Source organism: Blennius ocellaris (assembly GCF_963422515.1).
Source record: "Blennius ocellaris genome assembly, chromosome: 11".
In the NCBI taxonomy this organism is placed as follows: Eukaryota; Metazoa; Chordata; class Actinopteri; order Blenniiformes; family Blenniidae; genus Blennius; species Blennius ocellaris.
The window spans coordinates 25,333,831-25,348,896 of record NC_137660.1 but is presented as its reverse complement, the minus strand read 5'-3'; the positions used below and the strand labels follow the sequence as shown (position 1 = coordinate 25,348,896).

The window sequence follows — 15,066 nt, the reverse complement described above, 5'->3', positions numbered from 1 at the left end:
GGCGAAAACTTTTATGATGGACACGTTATATTGCCATTAAAAATATTTTAATTGGTTAAGCGAAAATGTGTTTTCCATATCAAATATTACATATTATTATTATTATTATTATTTTCAAATTGTGATACAGGTGCAGGTGAGTGTAGGCAAACTGGAAGAAGTGTGGAATGGAGAGCAGAGTCTACTCGGGATAGAACTGATTACAGAGGAAGCAGTTCAGCAGCAGAACTGAACAACAAGTTATGAATGAGACGGATGAAGATGAGTCTGTCGATAGTTTTGATTGCTTTGCTCGCCCTCAGTCACAGGATATACATGCTTTTTTTTATTCTAATCAAACCTCCAATAATGCTATACCGAAAGTTTTCAATAGCAAAAAATGGAACCAACCACACGTACTGTGTTTTATGTTAACTTGATGCTCAAAGTTTACGTTTAAAGTGTTAAGAGTGTTGATTTTGATGGCTGTGGGACCAGAGTGCACAAAGGCAAATAAGGAGAATTACAAAATAAATATCATAAAGAGAGGACCAAGATCACTGATAGTCCTGTTGTTTAGACATCCTGTATTCCAGTCTATATTTACATAGAATTACTCTTAAAAAAAACAAGTAATCTTTTGAGAGACGGGCGGACGGTCTAACGGACAATCTCTATCTTGAGTGCTATAAATATGTAATTCCCATGTAAATTTACAAATCGTTTAAACTTTGTCCTTTTTAACCATATCTGTACCAAGATTCCTCTTGCTTCCACCAGGAGGGGGCGACTGGTTATAATGTAAAGTGAAAGAGCATTGCTTCTAAATAATTCTTTAAATCATTACTTGGGAATGAAAGATTTTGATATGGACTGTTTTTGTAACATTCATAATAAAATATTTGAATTTAAATCCATTTACTTACGCTTCATTAAATTCTCCCAACGGCCCGTCCGGAAGACCAGTCCTTGTTTCCAGGGGACAATGTTTTGTGACGGAACCAAAGCGGATCCAAATGATGGACGGAAAAGCACACACACACAACGCTATGACAATTTCAACACGGTGATCAACATTGCTGAAATCTGAAAAAACATAACGACATTAATTGTAATCATCATGCAGCAGTACTGCCGTCTCATTAAACTCTCCGAAATGTCAGAAAATTTCCCCCGGAAACAAAACATGTTCTCCGAGCCCAAGTCCGTCAGTAAATATAGTCCCGCGGAAACAGCACCTGCCCTCCGACGCTGTGTTCTTCCGTTGTGGCGTTTTGTTGTTGTTTTGTGGCGTTTTGTTGTTGTGTGGTGACTTTTGCTGGTGTGTTGTGGCTTTTTCTGGTGTGTTGTGCTGTTGGTCCTTCTGGGCTACCGTAAGAATGTCGCCATACAGAGGCTGTAAATCCGTAAATCTCTCTATCTCCGGCATCAGGCTCTGTACTCCATATGAAGCAAAGTAAGAGTTGTTGTCAAGCACCTAATCTCATGAGCGTACACTTTAGGAAAATCTCAAAAGACAAAATATTTGAAACTATTTATTCCATCATAAAATACATACAAATAGCTTTTCTTGACTTTTTTTTTCTATTCAGCTACAATCCATCATCTTGGGGTTTGTTTTTCTTATACATCTGAAGGGAAAAAGTCTGTCTTTAGTTGGATCTGTGTTGGCTTTAAAAGGAAACAAACATAAATCAGTTATAAAAAGCAAATTAATTACTTGTATCCTGTTACATTTGATAAAACTAATCCAGGTAGAGTAGTTTAAATTCATGTTGGGGAAAAAAATCCTTTGAATCCAAGTGGACACAGACAATAATAAAGTGCAAAAATTCTAATACTGCAAGGCACAAACTATCAATAATAGGATTTTTTGTTTCTAATATAAAAAAATTAAGAATAACACAAACATACAAAACATTTTGATACAGTAACACAACAAGTAAAACCTTGTCTAAAACCTCAACAAATATCTGAAATATTTCTCTTAAAATATGTCCTGCGGTACACATGTATACGAAATTACAGCAGAAATACATTATATACAGTAAAATCTATTACAAATACACATCCTCTGTTTGTCGAGTTAAACTGTTAAACAAATATGAAACATGGGATCAAATATATTTCACAATAAATAAGTGAAATGAATAATAATCAGTATGTACCAACCTCAATCTACAAATATAAAGTATATGACAATCAATTCTTTATGTAATTAATTAAAAAAAAAGATTTGGCTGAGCCTTTATTGCACACATTCCTTCAAATATTTTAACTTTATAAACGAGAAAACAGGCTAAATCATCTTAAAGGTAAGAAAAAGAAGCTGTAGATTATTTCAGTTTTTCTATCCATGCTTTTTTTCCATTCGGCTAAGTTGTTCTAATTTCTTTGTTTCTGATGAACTATGGACTGTGCAGTAAGTAAAAGTCTGTCTCGTTTATAAGCATTCCCAAAGACTATTGACAGAATGTCGAAGACTGCCTTATTTCAGGACACATTTTGTCTAAATGTTTGTCAAAAATCACAATCGGTTGATTGACTTCACTGTCTTAAAACCTGAACGTTTCACCAAACAACATAATACACTAAGACTGTATAATCGAAACGATAAATTAAAGCCTAGGAACAGTTGCTCTCCTCCGAAGATCCATGGTCGGTTCACCATTATGTGGGAACCTCTATTACCAGTCAGTAAAGCTGCTTTATTAACTTCTCTCAGTCTAGTTTTGTAACATTGTGCAGCCACATGGCAGTATTGGTTGCAAAGGAGAGTGGACTTCAATGTTTCGCACACACGGCAGTTTGAACGCTTCCCTCTGACTGTTAAATGATCGGAGGCAAACACTGAGATGGTTCCTGGCTGCTGTTTCTGTCCATTGCCGCTTCCTCCTGAGGTTTGATGATGATGTGGACGGGCCTCTCGCCATTGCGTTCCTGCTGTTTGGCGTCTGCAGAGAGCTTGCCCTCGCTCTCGCGCACCTCCTCCTCCGCGGAGGCTCCAATGGGCCGCAAACGCTCAGCGGGGTCCATCTTTGTGTCCGACGACGAACCGTCCCTCTGCAGCTTGTCGTTAGCGTTGCACTCTGAGCCGTCCTTCTCTGCTGCGGCACCATGGAAACAAAGGTCGTTTAATGTCAGCTCGCAGGCGAAACACAAAAGGCTTCAGTGTATCTACAATTATAGTCCTCGCTACCCAAGTTGCAAGGCAATTTCAGGTGAGCCCAAAGTTTGACTGAACTTTTAAAGACGTCAAGTTCTTGCTCACCAGGCTTGCAGGTGGAGCCGTCGGTGGTCTTCTTCAGTGTGGGTCTGGCTCTTGGACGGACTTTGTTAAAATTCCCCTCCAAGATCCACTCGTGTTGTAGTCCCTCGTCAGGGGTCATGCGTTTCGTGGGATCCCATCTGAAAAGAAGGAAAATATACTTGAAGCCTACAAGTAGAGTTTATGTTGACACTCTAAAGCACACTTCCAATTGTAGAATTAAGTTTTTCCTGGGAAAGTTTTAAACATAAAATTTAACAGTCAAGATGTCATTTGAAAAAAAACAAAAAAAAACAGAACTGATGTTTCCTGGAATCTGTAAGATAGCACAATGAGCCTCAACCTTTTCAGGTTTATAATTCCACTTTTGGCTAAAGGATGTTGATAATGTTTGTCTTTGCACTATGGTCAATACTCTGACATAAGAACAAAAAATTGATTGTGGATGAAATGGAGGCTCCTTTGACAAAAAAAAAGTCTTAGCTGAAATCATACATATTGTAAGATATTCATTATTAGCTTTATCCTAAAGAAAGCGAGCTGGCATTGCTTTTTCAATCAAGAATACAATACTAATGGCAAGATTATGTAATTTTGTGAATTGTACGTACGCGAGGCAGCGTTTGATGAAATCTAAGAACAAAACATCGTTTGTTTTCAAGGCGGCAGACAGCTCCTTGGAGTTGGGCCTCCGTTTCTTCCCCTTGCTGTTGGTGATGTTCCTCGGGTTCCCTTTGGAGTCTGCACACAAATCATAGTACAGATTTATGACCTGGACACATCATTTCACATCCTAATGAACAAGACATGCGAGTCTGCTGCAGTCAAATCTATCTATATAAATAAAAATCCACAAATAATCAGATCTAAAGCAAATGTCAAAGTTGATAAAGAGCAATTCTCACCAAAGAATAACCTCCTCCTTGATGCTGACTGAAGAAAATCATTTGGAGGCATTCCAAGAACCTGCAAGTGAAAATCAAACGACAAAGCTCAACCACCCATCAACTGCGTTTGACGTTTTTGCACATTTAATCCGGGGCATCTATGACAAACCTCCATTACGCAGGCGATCTGCTCCACTTCGCTCTCTCCTGGAAAGAGAGGATAGCCCGTGTAGAGCTCAGCCAGGATGCAGCCCAGACTCCACATGTCGATGGCCATGCTGTAAGGGTGACCCAGGATGACCTCTGGGGAGCGGTAGAAGCGACTCTGTATGTAGGTGTACACTACAGGAAGTGACAGAAGACATGGAGCGGTTCAGTTCAAAGGGTCTTTCAATATGCAGATGTCGTCAAAACGAATAGCGGATCAGAATAACATTCGTACCTCTTTGTTGTTCATAGCAACTTGAACCAAAGTCCACCACCTTTATGTTCCCGGGCCCTCTCTGGGACAGAAGGATGTTCTCCTGTTCAGAAAAGACGGCAGCACATTGAAACGCTGGCTCCTTGATGCAATTCTCTAATGCGCCACAAGATGGAGGAACATTCCCACTGGTGCTTTGAGCAATTATGCAAATACAGCTGTAATCGTCAGTACAATGGTTCAAGGCAAAGCTGGGTAAATGTCACCTATTGATGAGTTAATTATGCTTAAATAAGTGTGATGATTGACATGTTTAGGGAGGAGGTTTCCAGCGGAGGTCAGTACCGGTTTGAGGTCGCAGTGGATTATCTTCTCCTTGTGCAGCATCTGCAAACACCTCAGTAGTGCGTGAGTGAACCGACGGATGAGAGCGATACTGAAGCCCTGGAAGTTGTTTTTTTTGATGAGCTCGTACAAGTTCACCCTGCGGAGAGAGAAAACAAAAACATGTGGCGTTCAGTGGGCCATAATGCTTTTCCTTTCCTTGTTTCTGTCATCTGTGCGCAAGCACTATATTCACACAGAACTTAGCGCAGCCTTCAGAGCTCAACACAGGCCCCGGCTTATAAAAAGAAGCGGCTCATAATAACTTCTTCATAATCCTCAAATAAACACCCTGAGAAAAGAAGGCCGCTAAGTTCGGCGTCACTCAACACCAGCGATGTGTCAAACACGTACTTAGAAATAATCTATGTGCTCTTTGTGCTCACATTCAGGGGCAGGTAGATACAGTAGATAAAGGATATCCCTCCTGCTATTTCTTGCTCCTTGTGATAAGTATAAACTTCTTCAGACTGTGTAACTGGATCCCTCACACCATGGAGCAAGAAGGCGGTAAGAGATAGGGCCCTAATCAAGGCCTTAACTAAAGGATTCGGTGACAGTAATGTTAGACAAGGTGCCAGTCCAAGACGTCCTGTAAAGGTCATTCAGCCAGAGTGATACACAAAACTATCTCCCCTCGGAGAGATTTCACAGGCGGCCCACGCTAACCTCACATGGCTTAAGCTACACAGGTAATCACTTAAATCCTGATTGACTCCAGCTATGCAAAAGTAATGAGGAGAATCGAATGCTTTTGATAAACAATACAGTGTTCACACCCTACTCTTGTAGCAGGGGGTAAAGGTGACCTGCCTCAACTACCTTCAATTAAAGGATCTTTAGCAAAAGGTTGTATAATGAACTCTGAGACCTGGCAGGGGTTTTTCTTTGCACGCTGGGAGTGACGGAGGCACTAACCCGAGAAGCTCAAAGGAGATGCAGAGATGATTTCGGAAGTAGAAGTACTCTTTCATGTGGATGACATTGTGGAGGTTGTCCTTGTCTTTCCTCTTTATTACGTCCAAGATCTTCAGCTCTACCAGAGCTTGGTGATGGAACCTGCAGACATATCCATGGACATATTAGGATATCGAACATTTCTTTTAAATTTCTTTTTTTTTTCTTCCCCCCAACACACAAGAAGGAAATGTGATCCGTCCCTGGCAGAAATCAGATCTAAGATAGCTATCTGACCCAAAAGAGAGTTCATCTCAGGCTCTTTGCACCCATTTTGTTTTCTGCATTATTGAAGTAGTGCTAAGAATCGAGCATCTGTCCTCCGGGACTGCGGCCGCTGTGATGGTTGGTGTGGGGAGGGACAGGTAAGATAAAACCATGAGGTGCTGACTTCTATCGTGCTAAATCAGGTCCAGATTTGGCAGAGTCCTAAATTGTAAAGTGAGCACTGTGTGCTCAGGTTAGGGGGGGGGGAACCCCCCAACAACTTACAACCTATCTCAAATGAATGACAGAATTGGACTCCTTGAATCTGAAAAACACACTTTCTCCAGAGTCCAATTGAAACGTACAGAACCTTAAATCTATTATAATGTTTTGATTCCCAGGTTGGGTAGTCATTTTTAGTTGAGTAGGATGACATTTATATAATCTTTTTTTATACCAAAATGTCTTTGTTTGTACCTTTTCTTGTTGCGTATCATCTTTATGGCCACGAGTTCGTTAGTCTTGTGGTCGAGACATTTCAGGACCTGTCCAAAGGAGCCTTTGCCGATCACTTCGAGCACTTCAAACCTGTAGGCAATGTGATCGTGCAGCACCTACGAGCACAGAAGGACTGTTAATATCACATTTCACTATATTATGTAACGTATGTGTGCACTCAACATAAAAATAGACGGCACGAACATCCACATTCATCCACGTGAATTATTCAACGGCAAACAGCTATTATAATCATACATCATTTTATTAAATACAACATGCCATTAAAACCATGTTTACTCATGAGTATTCCAGTTTCAGGACACTCAGTGTCTTCTACACGTTGCGTGGGACAGTATTAACTGTTCTCAGGCTTTTTTCTGTGTCTGTCAGTCAAAGCAGCTGAGTGAGATGAGCTTCAGTAGACACGGAAGAAACTGAACAATGGTCAATCACTCAGCCTTGAACGGCCCCATTCATTCCATGTCGTCTGTTGGCACACAACTGCCCATCAGCCGCCTGATTTAAGCAAGACACTAAAGGCTGTTGTTACGGGTATTGTGACACCCGGTGCAGTTTATTGTAAACAGTATTAAACAATGCAGTCAGTCAAACTGACTTCATGCCTGAAGCTGCTGGATTGAGGTCAATGGAAGGCATCTGGCCGTGTGCAGATTGCCTTCGCTCATACATAAGCAAGTGTGAGCGTCTCGTAGGTCCACTTAAATCAGTTACGTCACTTCTATTTCTTGAAACTGCTGTATAATATTAAAAACGAGACATTCCAAGTTATTATAAATTTTGTAGCGACACATTAAAGAAAGCTAGTGCAGTATTTTCCAACCAAATTTAATTGGCAACAGGAAACAAAACTGAGTAGAAGAAGACTTGAAGTTGAGCAGGGGGCCATTATGTACATGTACAGATTTTGAATCGACATCAGAAAGATTTCAAATTGCAGATACTCTGAAGATGGAATAGGAGAAACTGAGCATTGGGCGCTTGTGATTTCAGGCTCTCGGTTGACACTGGAAACGACGCAATGATGTACTCTTGAATCCACAAGTTAAGGATGTCCCATACAAAGAAGAAGCCAATATGTGAGCACAATATAGAAATTTCACTGTCCTTTTTTAACCAAAGATCATTTTTAAATGCACAGAAGAACTGCTCTTTGGTCAGATTAATCTAGTTTGTCATTGGCATCCCAACCTTTTTTTGACATATGCTGCTGCCTTCAAACTCAAAATGAGCTAATATGTTTTCTATGAAAAGTTCAAATGTCTCATTTCTCACTCGTGTTAATTACATGGTGATTGTTTTGTGGATAAAAAAAATTAGTTTATGAGATTAGAAAATCATTGCATCTTGTTTTGATTGGCCTTCTTGGGTTTATAGTCGGATATGTAGAGATATTTCTTTTGGTGCTTTTTCACAAAATGTTAATGATATTTTGTAATATGCAATGCAATGACTAGTAGCAAATGTTTCATTTTATCAGACCATGTGATGGTATCGATAATTTATTTAGATATAGTTTCAGTATGAACTGAGACTTTACGTTACCCAGAAATGAATTTAGCTATGAAATATTACACATAATTTTAATTGAGGCCCGAAAACTCTGAATGCTCTGGCCAATTACCCTGATGTAGCTCCCGTGCTCGTCGTCATATCCAGAGTTCTGCGGCGTTCCCTGAGAACCCTCGATCTTCTGTGAGCCCAGACCCAGGAACCAGATCTCGGCGTAGTCCATGATCTCCTCCTGTTCATACTCGGTCAGCCGGTCTTGGAAGTTCTTCAGTGCGTCTACAACAGGCAGAAAGATGGAGGAGGAAAAGAGTGACTCACTGTCGTGCTGGTAACACCTCTGCCAATTGCAGAGGATTGTGAAAGATCATCCTCCCATGCCGGCATGCTATTTTCATCCAGCGGGAGAATCTACTTTTTTTTCTTTTCTTTTTCTTTTTTTTTAACTGAGTTACGTGTTTGCAGTGGAACACCCACCATGGGTGTAAGTGCCTTTGTGATTCAGTTGTGTTGTGGTTACTTGTTACGTACCCAAAGGTGACATGGGTAGCCGTTGTCCCTCGTACGCTTTCTCCTTCTCCAGATTGTTGCTGAAAATCTTGCTGTTGCGGGAGACTGACACTTTATCCATGGTCGCACCAAACCGCATCGTGAACTGCTGAGTGGGCTTTGGTCGTTCATCCTGTAAAGCAACATAATTAGATGCTATTATGAGCAAAGACGATGCCTGGGAAAAAGAATTAGGATTGGGATTGCACAGCATTATGCAAAACTGCCTGCCACATGTGGCAAAAGAATAGGATAGCCTTACCGAGTGTGTCTGATAGTTGTTTTGACTCCCTTTGTTGGCGATTTGAGGCAGGATGTTTTCAGATGGCTGATGCTGGTTTTTGGCATTGCTCACAACCACCTGGACCACCGGTGGCTCCAGCTGAGGCAACGTCCCCACACCAGGGCCAAACTTCTGTAACGCAGGAGGGAAGATTTCAGTAACAGCTCACAATTTAGAAGAATTGATATGTTAAAAAAAACAACAAAAAAAACATTGATCATCAGTGTTAATATGTGCAAAATGAAGAGAAAAATTATCCAACAACTAAAAGCAGTGACAATATTTAGGCCATTCAAGAAAAAAATTGGCCGACTTCCATATCTTTTAAAGGTCTTTTTTAGCACTGTGTAACACTTTCAGGGCTGAGGAAAAGAGCAGAACAGCAAGTCTGATTTCCAAAATGTATTATTCTATTCATATTCCTGGGTACAAGCTACTCTTTTTATTCGTTTCTTCAGTGCGTTTGTGTTGTAGCCATCTCCCTACATGCACTTCATCCACGGAGACTCAGGTGACCGGGACCTCCAGCAGGTAGCGGCTGGAATTACTGATCAGGGTGAGAGTAAAATGGGGACGGAGCCCCGTGAGGTTCATTCCTGACAGAGTCTGTCCGTGGTGGCTTTGTGGGGGAGGTGAGGTGCAGTAACCTGCTTTTCTCTGGCTGCCACCCTGATTGCTCTGGGAGCAAGATTACATGTGTCACATTATTACAAGACTCCATCGTGGCAGTGATGGGCAAAATTAGGCCTCAGTCATTCGTCAACTCATTTAGAGAACACATGTTATCTTGTAGGAGTGTTTTCTGTGAAAATAGAGTTAACAAGCTTATTTAAACAAGGGTTTTTTTTTTTGCAGTTCCACAGACATCCAGAGATTCTCAAGCAGAGTGCTGCTGCACACACTTTGGCACTGCGCTGCATGAACATAATATATTCTAAGGTATTAATTATTAATAAGCAGTTCATAAAAAAAGCTATACCGCCTCTACAGTCAATAGTTCATATATTTTCTCTCACGTTTTAAAAGCTGCTGCAGGATCTGCCAACTTGGTAATGACGCATAGAGATAGGGCTAAATATAGTTTGCAAGCATCTACCACAACGGGCAAAAGAAGTAAACACAGTTACATGCCTCTACATAACTGCTCTTGTATTAGTGGAAATCTGTAATGCATTATATCATATGAGCAACTGGAATTGTAAAAAAAAAAAAAAAAAAACATTTTAAGGAGGCAGTGTTAAGCAGGCTACTTAAATGATCCAAACTGCACAGTCATTTGAAGTTACTGTAATCGGGTCTTTGGTTTCTAAAAAGAGCCCGGATCCCCGTGTATCTTGTTACGTGTGTTTGAGAAGAAAGAGGAGAGGACTGATGCTTTCGGACGTCTATTGATTTGTTGAAGCGCTGTGCGATACTTTAAACGCAAAAATGGAAAAGGAGGCAATGCTGCTGAAGGTGTTTGGGGGGGGGGCAGCTGTTAATGGATTACGCTGACCTGGGAGCAGGGTCGATTTGTTCCAATACGGGAGCCTTCTGATGGGAGTCTGTGGGGGTGGGGGAAAGCCTCCGGTCGTGATGCCTGCGGGCGGAATGAGAGGAATTCATTAAATACACAACATAAATAGATCAAACAGGAGTTTGTTTTTCTCCTGCGGATAAAATGAATACATAAGATACCCTTTTTTTTTTATTGTTTGTTTTTTGGTTCTGCAGTGTGTTTTATATATCCCATGATGTTTTATAACATGCTTTTTTTTCGGTCAGATTTGAGAATTCCTCTGTACCAAATGGAGTCGCTTAATAATACAATCATGCGGTGTACGTGCACTCACTTCACAGCCTCAGGGCAGCTGAGCAGGGTGGAAACCAGACAAGCAAAAATAATGCACTACGATCCTAAAATAGATCCGTTCTGCAAAAACACAGCAACAACGGCCTGCTCAGTATCTAGCACTCTATGTACCTGCCTGTGTGTGCAGGTGTGTGTGTGTCCATGTGTCTGTACAGTGGGTGTACACGTGCTTCCATGCATGTGGGAATTAATTGGGATAAATGTGTTATAGGTAGGTAAGTGATGATTACAATCCAAAGGATTTCCGGATGTTCTAAAAAAAGAAAATTCGGCACGTTTCCCTGGAGCATGAGGCCAGCTTACACGTGCTTTAATAATCAGTGGGTGAGTGGGTGAGAATGAGGCGACACCATATGGGTGAAATAAAGCTTAGCCTCTTTATTTGCTCTGTCGCCTGGCAGGGTTGGAGGGACTGAGGGAGTGAGATGTGGATAAATTGGTTCTTATCGACAGGTTTTAGATAGGAAACAGCTTTCCGGATAGAACTTTTAAGCTTTTCGTAAATATCAAAGTAACACGAGAGTTAGTGCCAGTGCAGTAATGATCAGCCAAAAAGTGAGCTGAGGAGAGATGAATCAAACAATGACCGACTCGGTTCACTTTTCCAACTTCCCACACTTGGAAGAAAACCCTTCTCCATTCAAGTTGGAAGTGGATATAAATTCCCAGCAAGACAATGGAAACGGGTATAGCCAAACAAGAGTGTGGTACAGTGGCGTCGTCGTGTTACAATCTCGGGAGGTTTGTGAGTGACAGCAGGAGCCATGTAGGTCACTATGCCAGGGTTGGGCTCTAAAACATCACCTGCAAAGGTTTGTTGTAAGCCTGGCAAATGAGCAGGTGGGAACCCACTGACGCCATTTCATTTCATTTCATTTTATTGAGAGCCCCATTAGCTTCTGACTTATTGCAGGAGCTATTCTGCCTGGGGTCTCCTTCATATGCCCAAAGAAAAATATTGTTTGGTATATCTATTTTTTTTTACTTTTGTAATTATTACTTGTGAGCATTCAAAAAACTCTAAGCATGTTGTAGCTACTGCTTCACAAAACCAATGCACGTGGAATATGAGCGACTTAGGTGAACTTTTGTATTTTAAAAAAGGGAAATGGGAGCAGTTGGCAACTCCAGCTCAATACACGTGACCTGGGGATCTTTGCTGCAGGTGGATCATCCAAGCAGGTGTGAAAGAGCAGCTTTGGCTTTGGTGGGGTCACTTGGTCAGAGGGTCAAAGCACAGCAGTAAAAGCCGGAGTTACCGAGGGTAAACATCAACACACGGTGAGGCGGTGCCTTCCCATGCTATCATCTCTCAGACATACATGGTCGTTCGTCAGTGTATAATCCCCCTGTCAAGCTGTCACCTATTGGCATGTCGGAATACTAGAAATATGTAATCACTGATCAATCAATGTGATCAAATTGAGTTCTAGTCAACAGGACCTGAGAAGTTGTACCAAAGGAGGAATTCTTTGAAGATGTCAAAGCAACAGGGGGTTAAATTTATATCACTTTCCATGTAAGGTGTGACAAATACACCAGAACACGTATAGACTTACAGAATCTGTCAGCACAACAAACACTGAAATAAGTACGCTAAAGAACGACTGAAATAGAAATGGGTCAGATTTTTCATCATAGCCTGCCATGCAGTAAGCAGAAAGAGGGTGGAAGAGAAATTCAGCATTTAAATTGGATAACCTGAGGTGAAAATGCAAAATATATCAAAGTGAGAGTGAGTCACTGCTGTTAGTCAATTAAAATAGTGTAAATGCAGTACAAAGTAGATTCAGTCTACAGTTTTGTTGGATTAATGCATATTTTTCAAACCACAAGACTGTATTCATCCCACATGATAAAGGTCAGTTATTAGAGCAGCTCAGCATTGAACAAAAATGGTACTGAAATAGACACTATCTTTTTTTTTTTTTTTTTTTTAAATCTGGGCATTAGTTCAATAAAAACAAATAACAACCCGAAAACAAATGAAAATACAGATAGCCTGACTGAAAATATTTTAGACCTATATTGGGAGGTAACGTGCAAGATACAACTTTTATTATAGAAGAAAAGAAAACCAGCTTGTTCGTAGATTTCCAGTCAAGCAACGGCACAATAATTGAACACACATAATCAGCCCACCAACAACAAAATCTCACCTTGGTATTAATTTCTGGCAACATGTTGTGTTATCAGTGTCTTGACAATCCAAAACAAACGGGAGGAATTATAAAATCCAAGCAACAGTCATGATATCCAGGTCTCCTCAAAATGTGACACTCCAACTTCGTGACCAACCCCTGGACGATGAGCAGCGAGAATCACAAAAACACCCCCAAAGTCCCGATGAGTGATCAGATCAGCCGAAACCCGCAGCGGACTCCCAGTTATACGCGCACTGGGGTTTAAATGCGCTGTCGTCAGAAGCGGGGATTAGCGGCAGACAAGCTGCTGGAGGGTCTCTGCGCACGGACTCGGAGTGAACCACCTGTTCAGGTTTCTGCCGCTGACAGCTGGGGCTCTCCCAATATAGATTTGTTTTTTTATCCGCACGCTGTCGTCCACCTACAACACGCCGTGTGACTGATGCGCTTCTTCAAGCAGCAGCAGCAGCAGCAGCTTCTTCACGCCAACGCGCCCGCGCGCGCGCCTCGGTTCACGCAGCAGCACGAGCGGCACTTCCAACCAAGACTCCGTGGATGTCGTGCAGACTGCGCTGCTCGTTCAACCTCTGCGCTTTCTGCACGGCTGCATCAATGTATTGTGAAGGATGTTGGAGTGGGCTGCAACCAACTTACATAATACTGCGAAATATGCGCATTTGTAGTCGTTTGAAACCCCCGAGCACGTTTGCCGCCTCCAAGCTCAAGTTGTTTTATTTATAAGTTTATCTTCTGAACTAGCCTTTGGATAATACTCCTGGAAGTGGTGAAAAAAGAAATCATAGATTTGCAATCATTTCTCTATTTTAATGCAGATAATTGGAGTTACTATTACAACAAAAACAAAAGAACAAAACAAAACAAAAACAACAGGGGTTAGTTGTCAGATTGACATAACACTAATGGTTAATGCTTCTAATTGGTTGTTTAACATTTACAAAACATTTTTATGAAACCAGCAGGCCCTGGATGTTGTCCTTCCATAGAACAGGCCAGGTAGGACACCATAACTCCCCATGTTTCTCTCCTAATTATTCTCTCATGACATTTGTTTTCCAGTGACTAATCCCCCACTGTAATCAAGTTGCTTGGAGCATGTGATTAGCCTAGAACAAGAACAAGAGGATGAATATGATAACACAGCAGCTGTTATGTAACAACAGTGGCTACTTCAGTAATCAGCCTCCGCTGTGAGGAGGAGCAACCGAGGAAGCTGCTTTATTCCTCCTTATGACACTCTCTCCAGCAAATTCCCTTAATTCCCTCACCTGCTTCTTTATTGAACAAGCCCACCCAGAAAACAATAATATTGAGAATCATAAGCATTTAGTGAAACATCTAATGTCTCTAATGGTATTTGTAGTGCACACGCATAAATTGGCGCACTGTATCCTAGTTGTGCTGAGGGTTTGACCCCTGCTGGTTGGGTGGCCCTTTAGCAAAATTAATCCAACAGGATTCAGGCAGGCAACGGAACCATTTTAGAAGTGCAACCAAGAGCCCCTTTAAATATAGCCTGTTTAATAATGGCAAGGTTTGCAGCGGGAAGTATTCTTTACAACTTAGATCACAACATGAAGAAGGCAGGAGAGGGGGAATGTTCCATATTTTTGAGTGCTGCCAAGCATTAAGACTCTAAACTCGATGAAACATCTCGATTCTCTCCCCTTTGGTAACTGTAAACCTTGCCACATCTCACCTGAGACAGTCATTATGCTGCATGCGTTTTGTCGCCCAGGTGACGAGGATGCATTGGATACCGCATGAGAGCAGCAGAGCAAAACAATACAGACAGCGTGTCTTACTATGGCAAGTGAAAAGAAGAGCGTCAAAATGATCAATAGCTGACACACAAAATAAGGACTGTAAGTAAATGCACATGGGGGTGTGGCTGAATAGAGAATACAAGCAAATGACAAAATCTACGAGTTGCCTGTGAACATACCTCAGGTTGGACCCTGTTCCTGTTCCTGCCCCAGCAGCACCCCTGAAGGAGGCTAAAACCACAGCAGGCCGGTGAGGTCCCGTCTTCCCACATAGCACATGTCCCCCATACTGCCACGACCACACCCCGGTGCCTATCTCGACC

At 41.6% G+C, this 15,066-nt stretch overlaps 1 protein-coding gene across 1 annotated transcript; it reads right to left on the bottom strand.

The window, feature by feature from the left end:
• Positions 1-1,625: 1,625 nt before the first annotated feature.
• Positions 1,626-13,148, bottom strand: dyrk4 (dual-specificity tyrosine-(Y)-phosphorylation regulated kinase 4). Its single transcript, XM_080505459.1, has 14 exons — positions 12,975-13,148; positions 10,459-10,542; positions 8,943-9,095; positions 8,663-8,813; positions 8,247-8,410; positions 6,581-6,717; positions 5,858-5,998; positions 4,901-5,039; positions 4,577-4,658; positions 4,304-4,476; positions 4,153-4,213; positions 3,859-3,988; positions 3,251-3,387; positions 1,626-3,086 (listed from the first exon to the last, which is right to left on the bottom strand). The coding sequence occupies exons 1-14, from the start codon at positions 12,996-12,998 to the stop codon at positions 2,809-2,811; spliced, it is 1,854 nt and encodes a 617-aa protein (XP_080361585.1). The 5' UTR covers positions 12,999-13,148; the 3' UTR covers positions 1,626-2,808.
• Between the last annotated feature and the right edge of the window lie 1,918 nt (positions 13,149-15,066).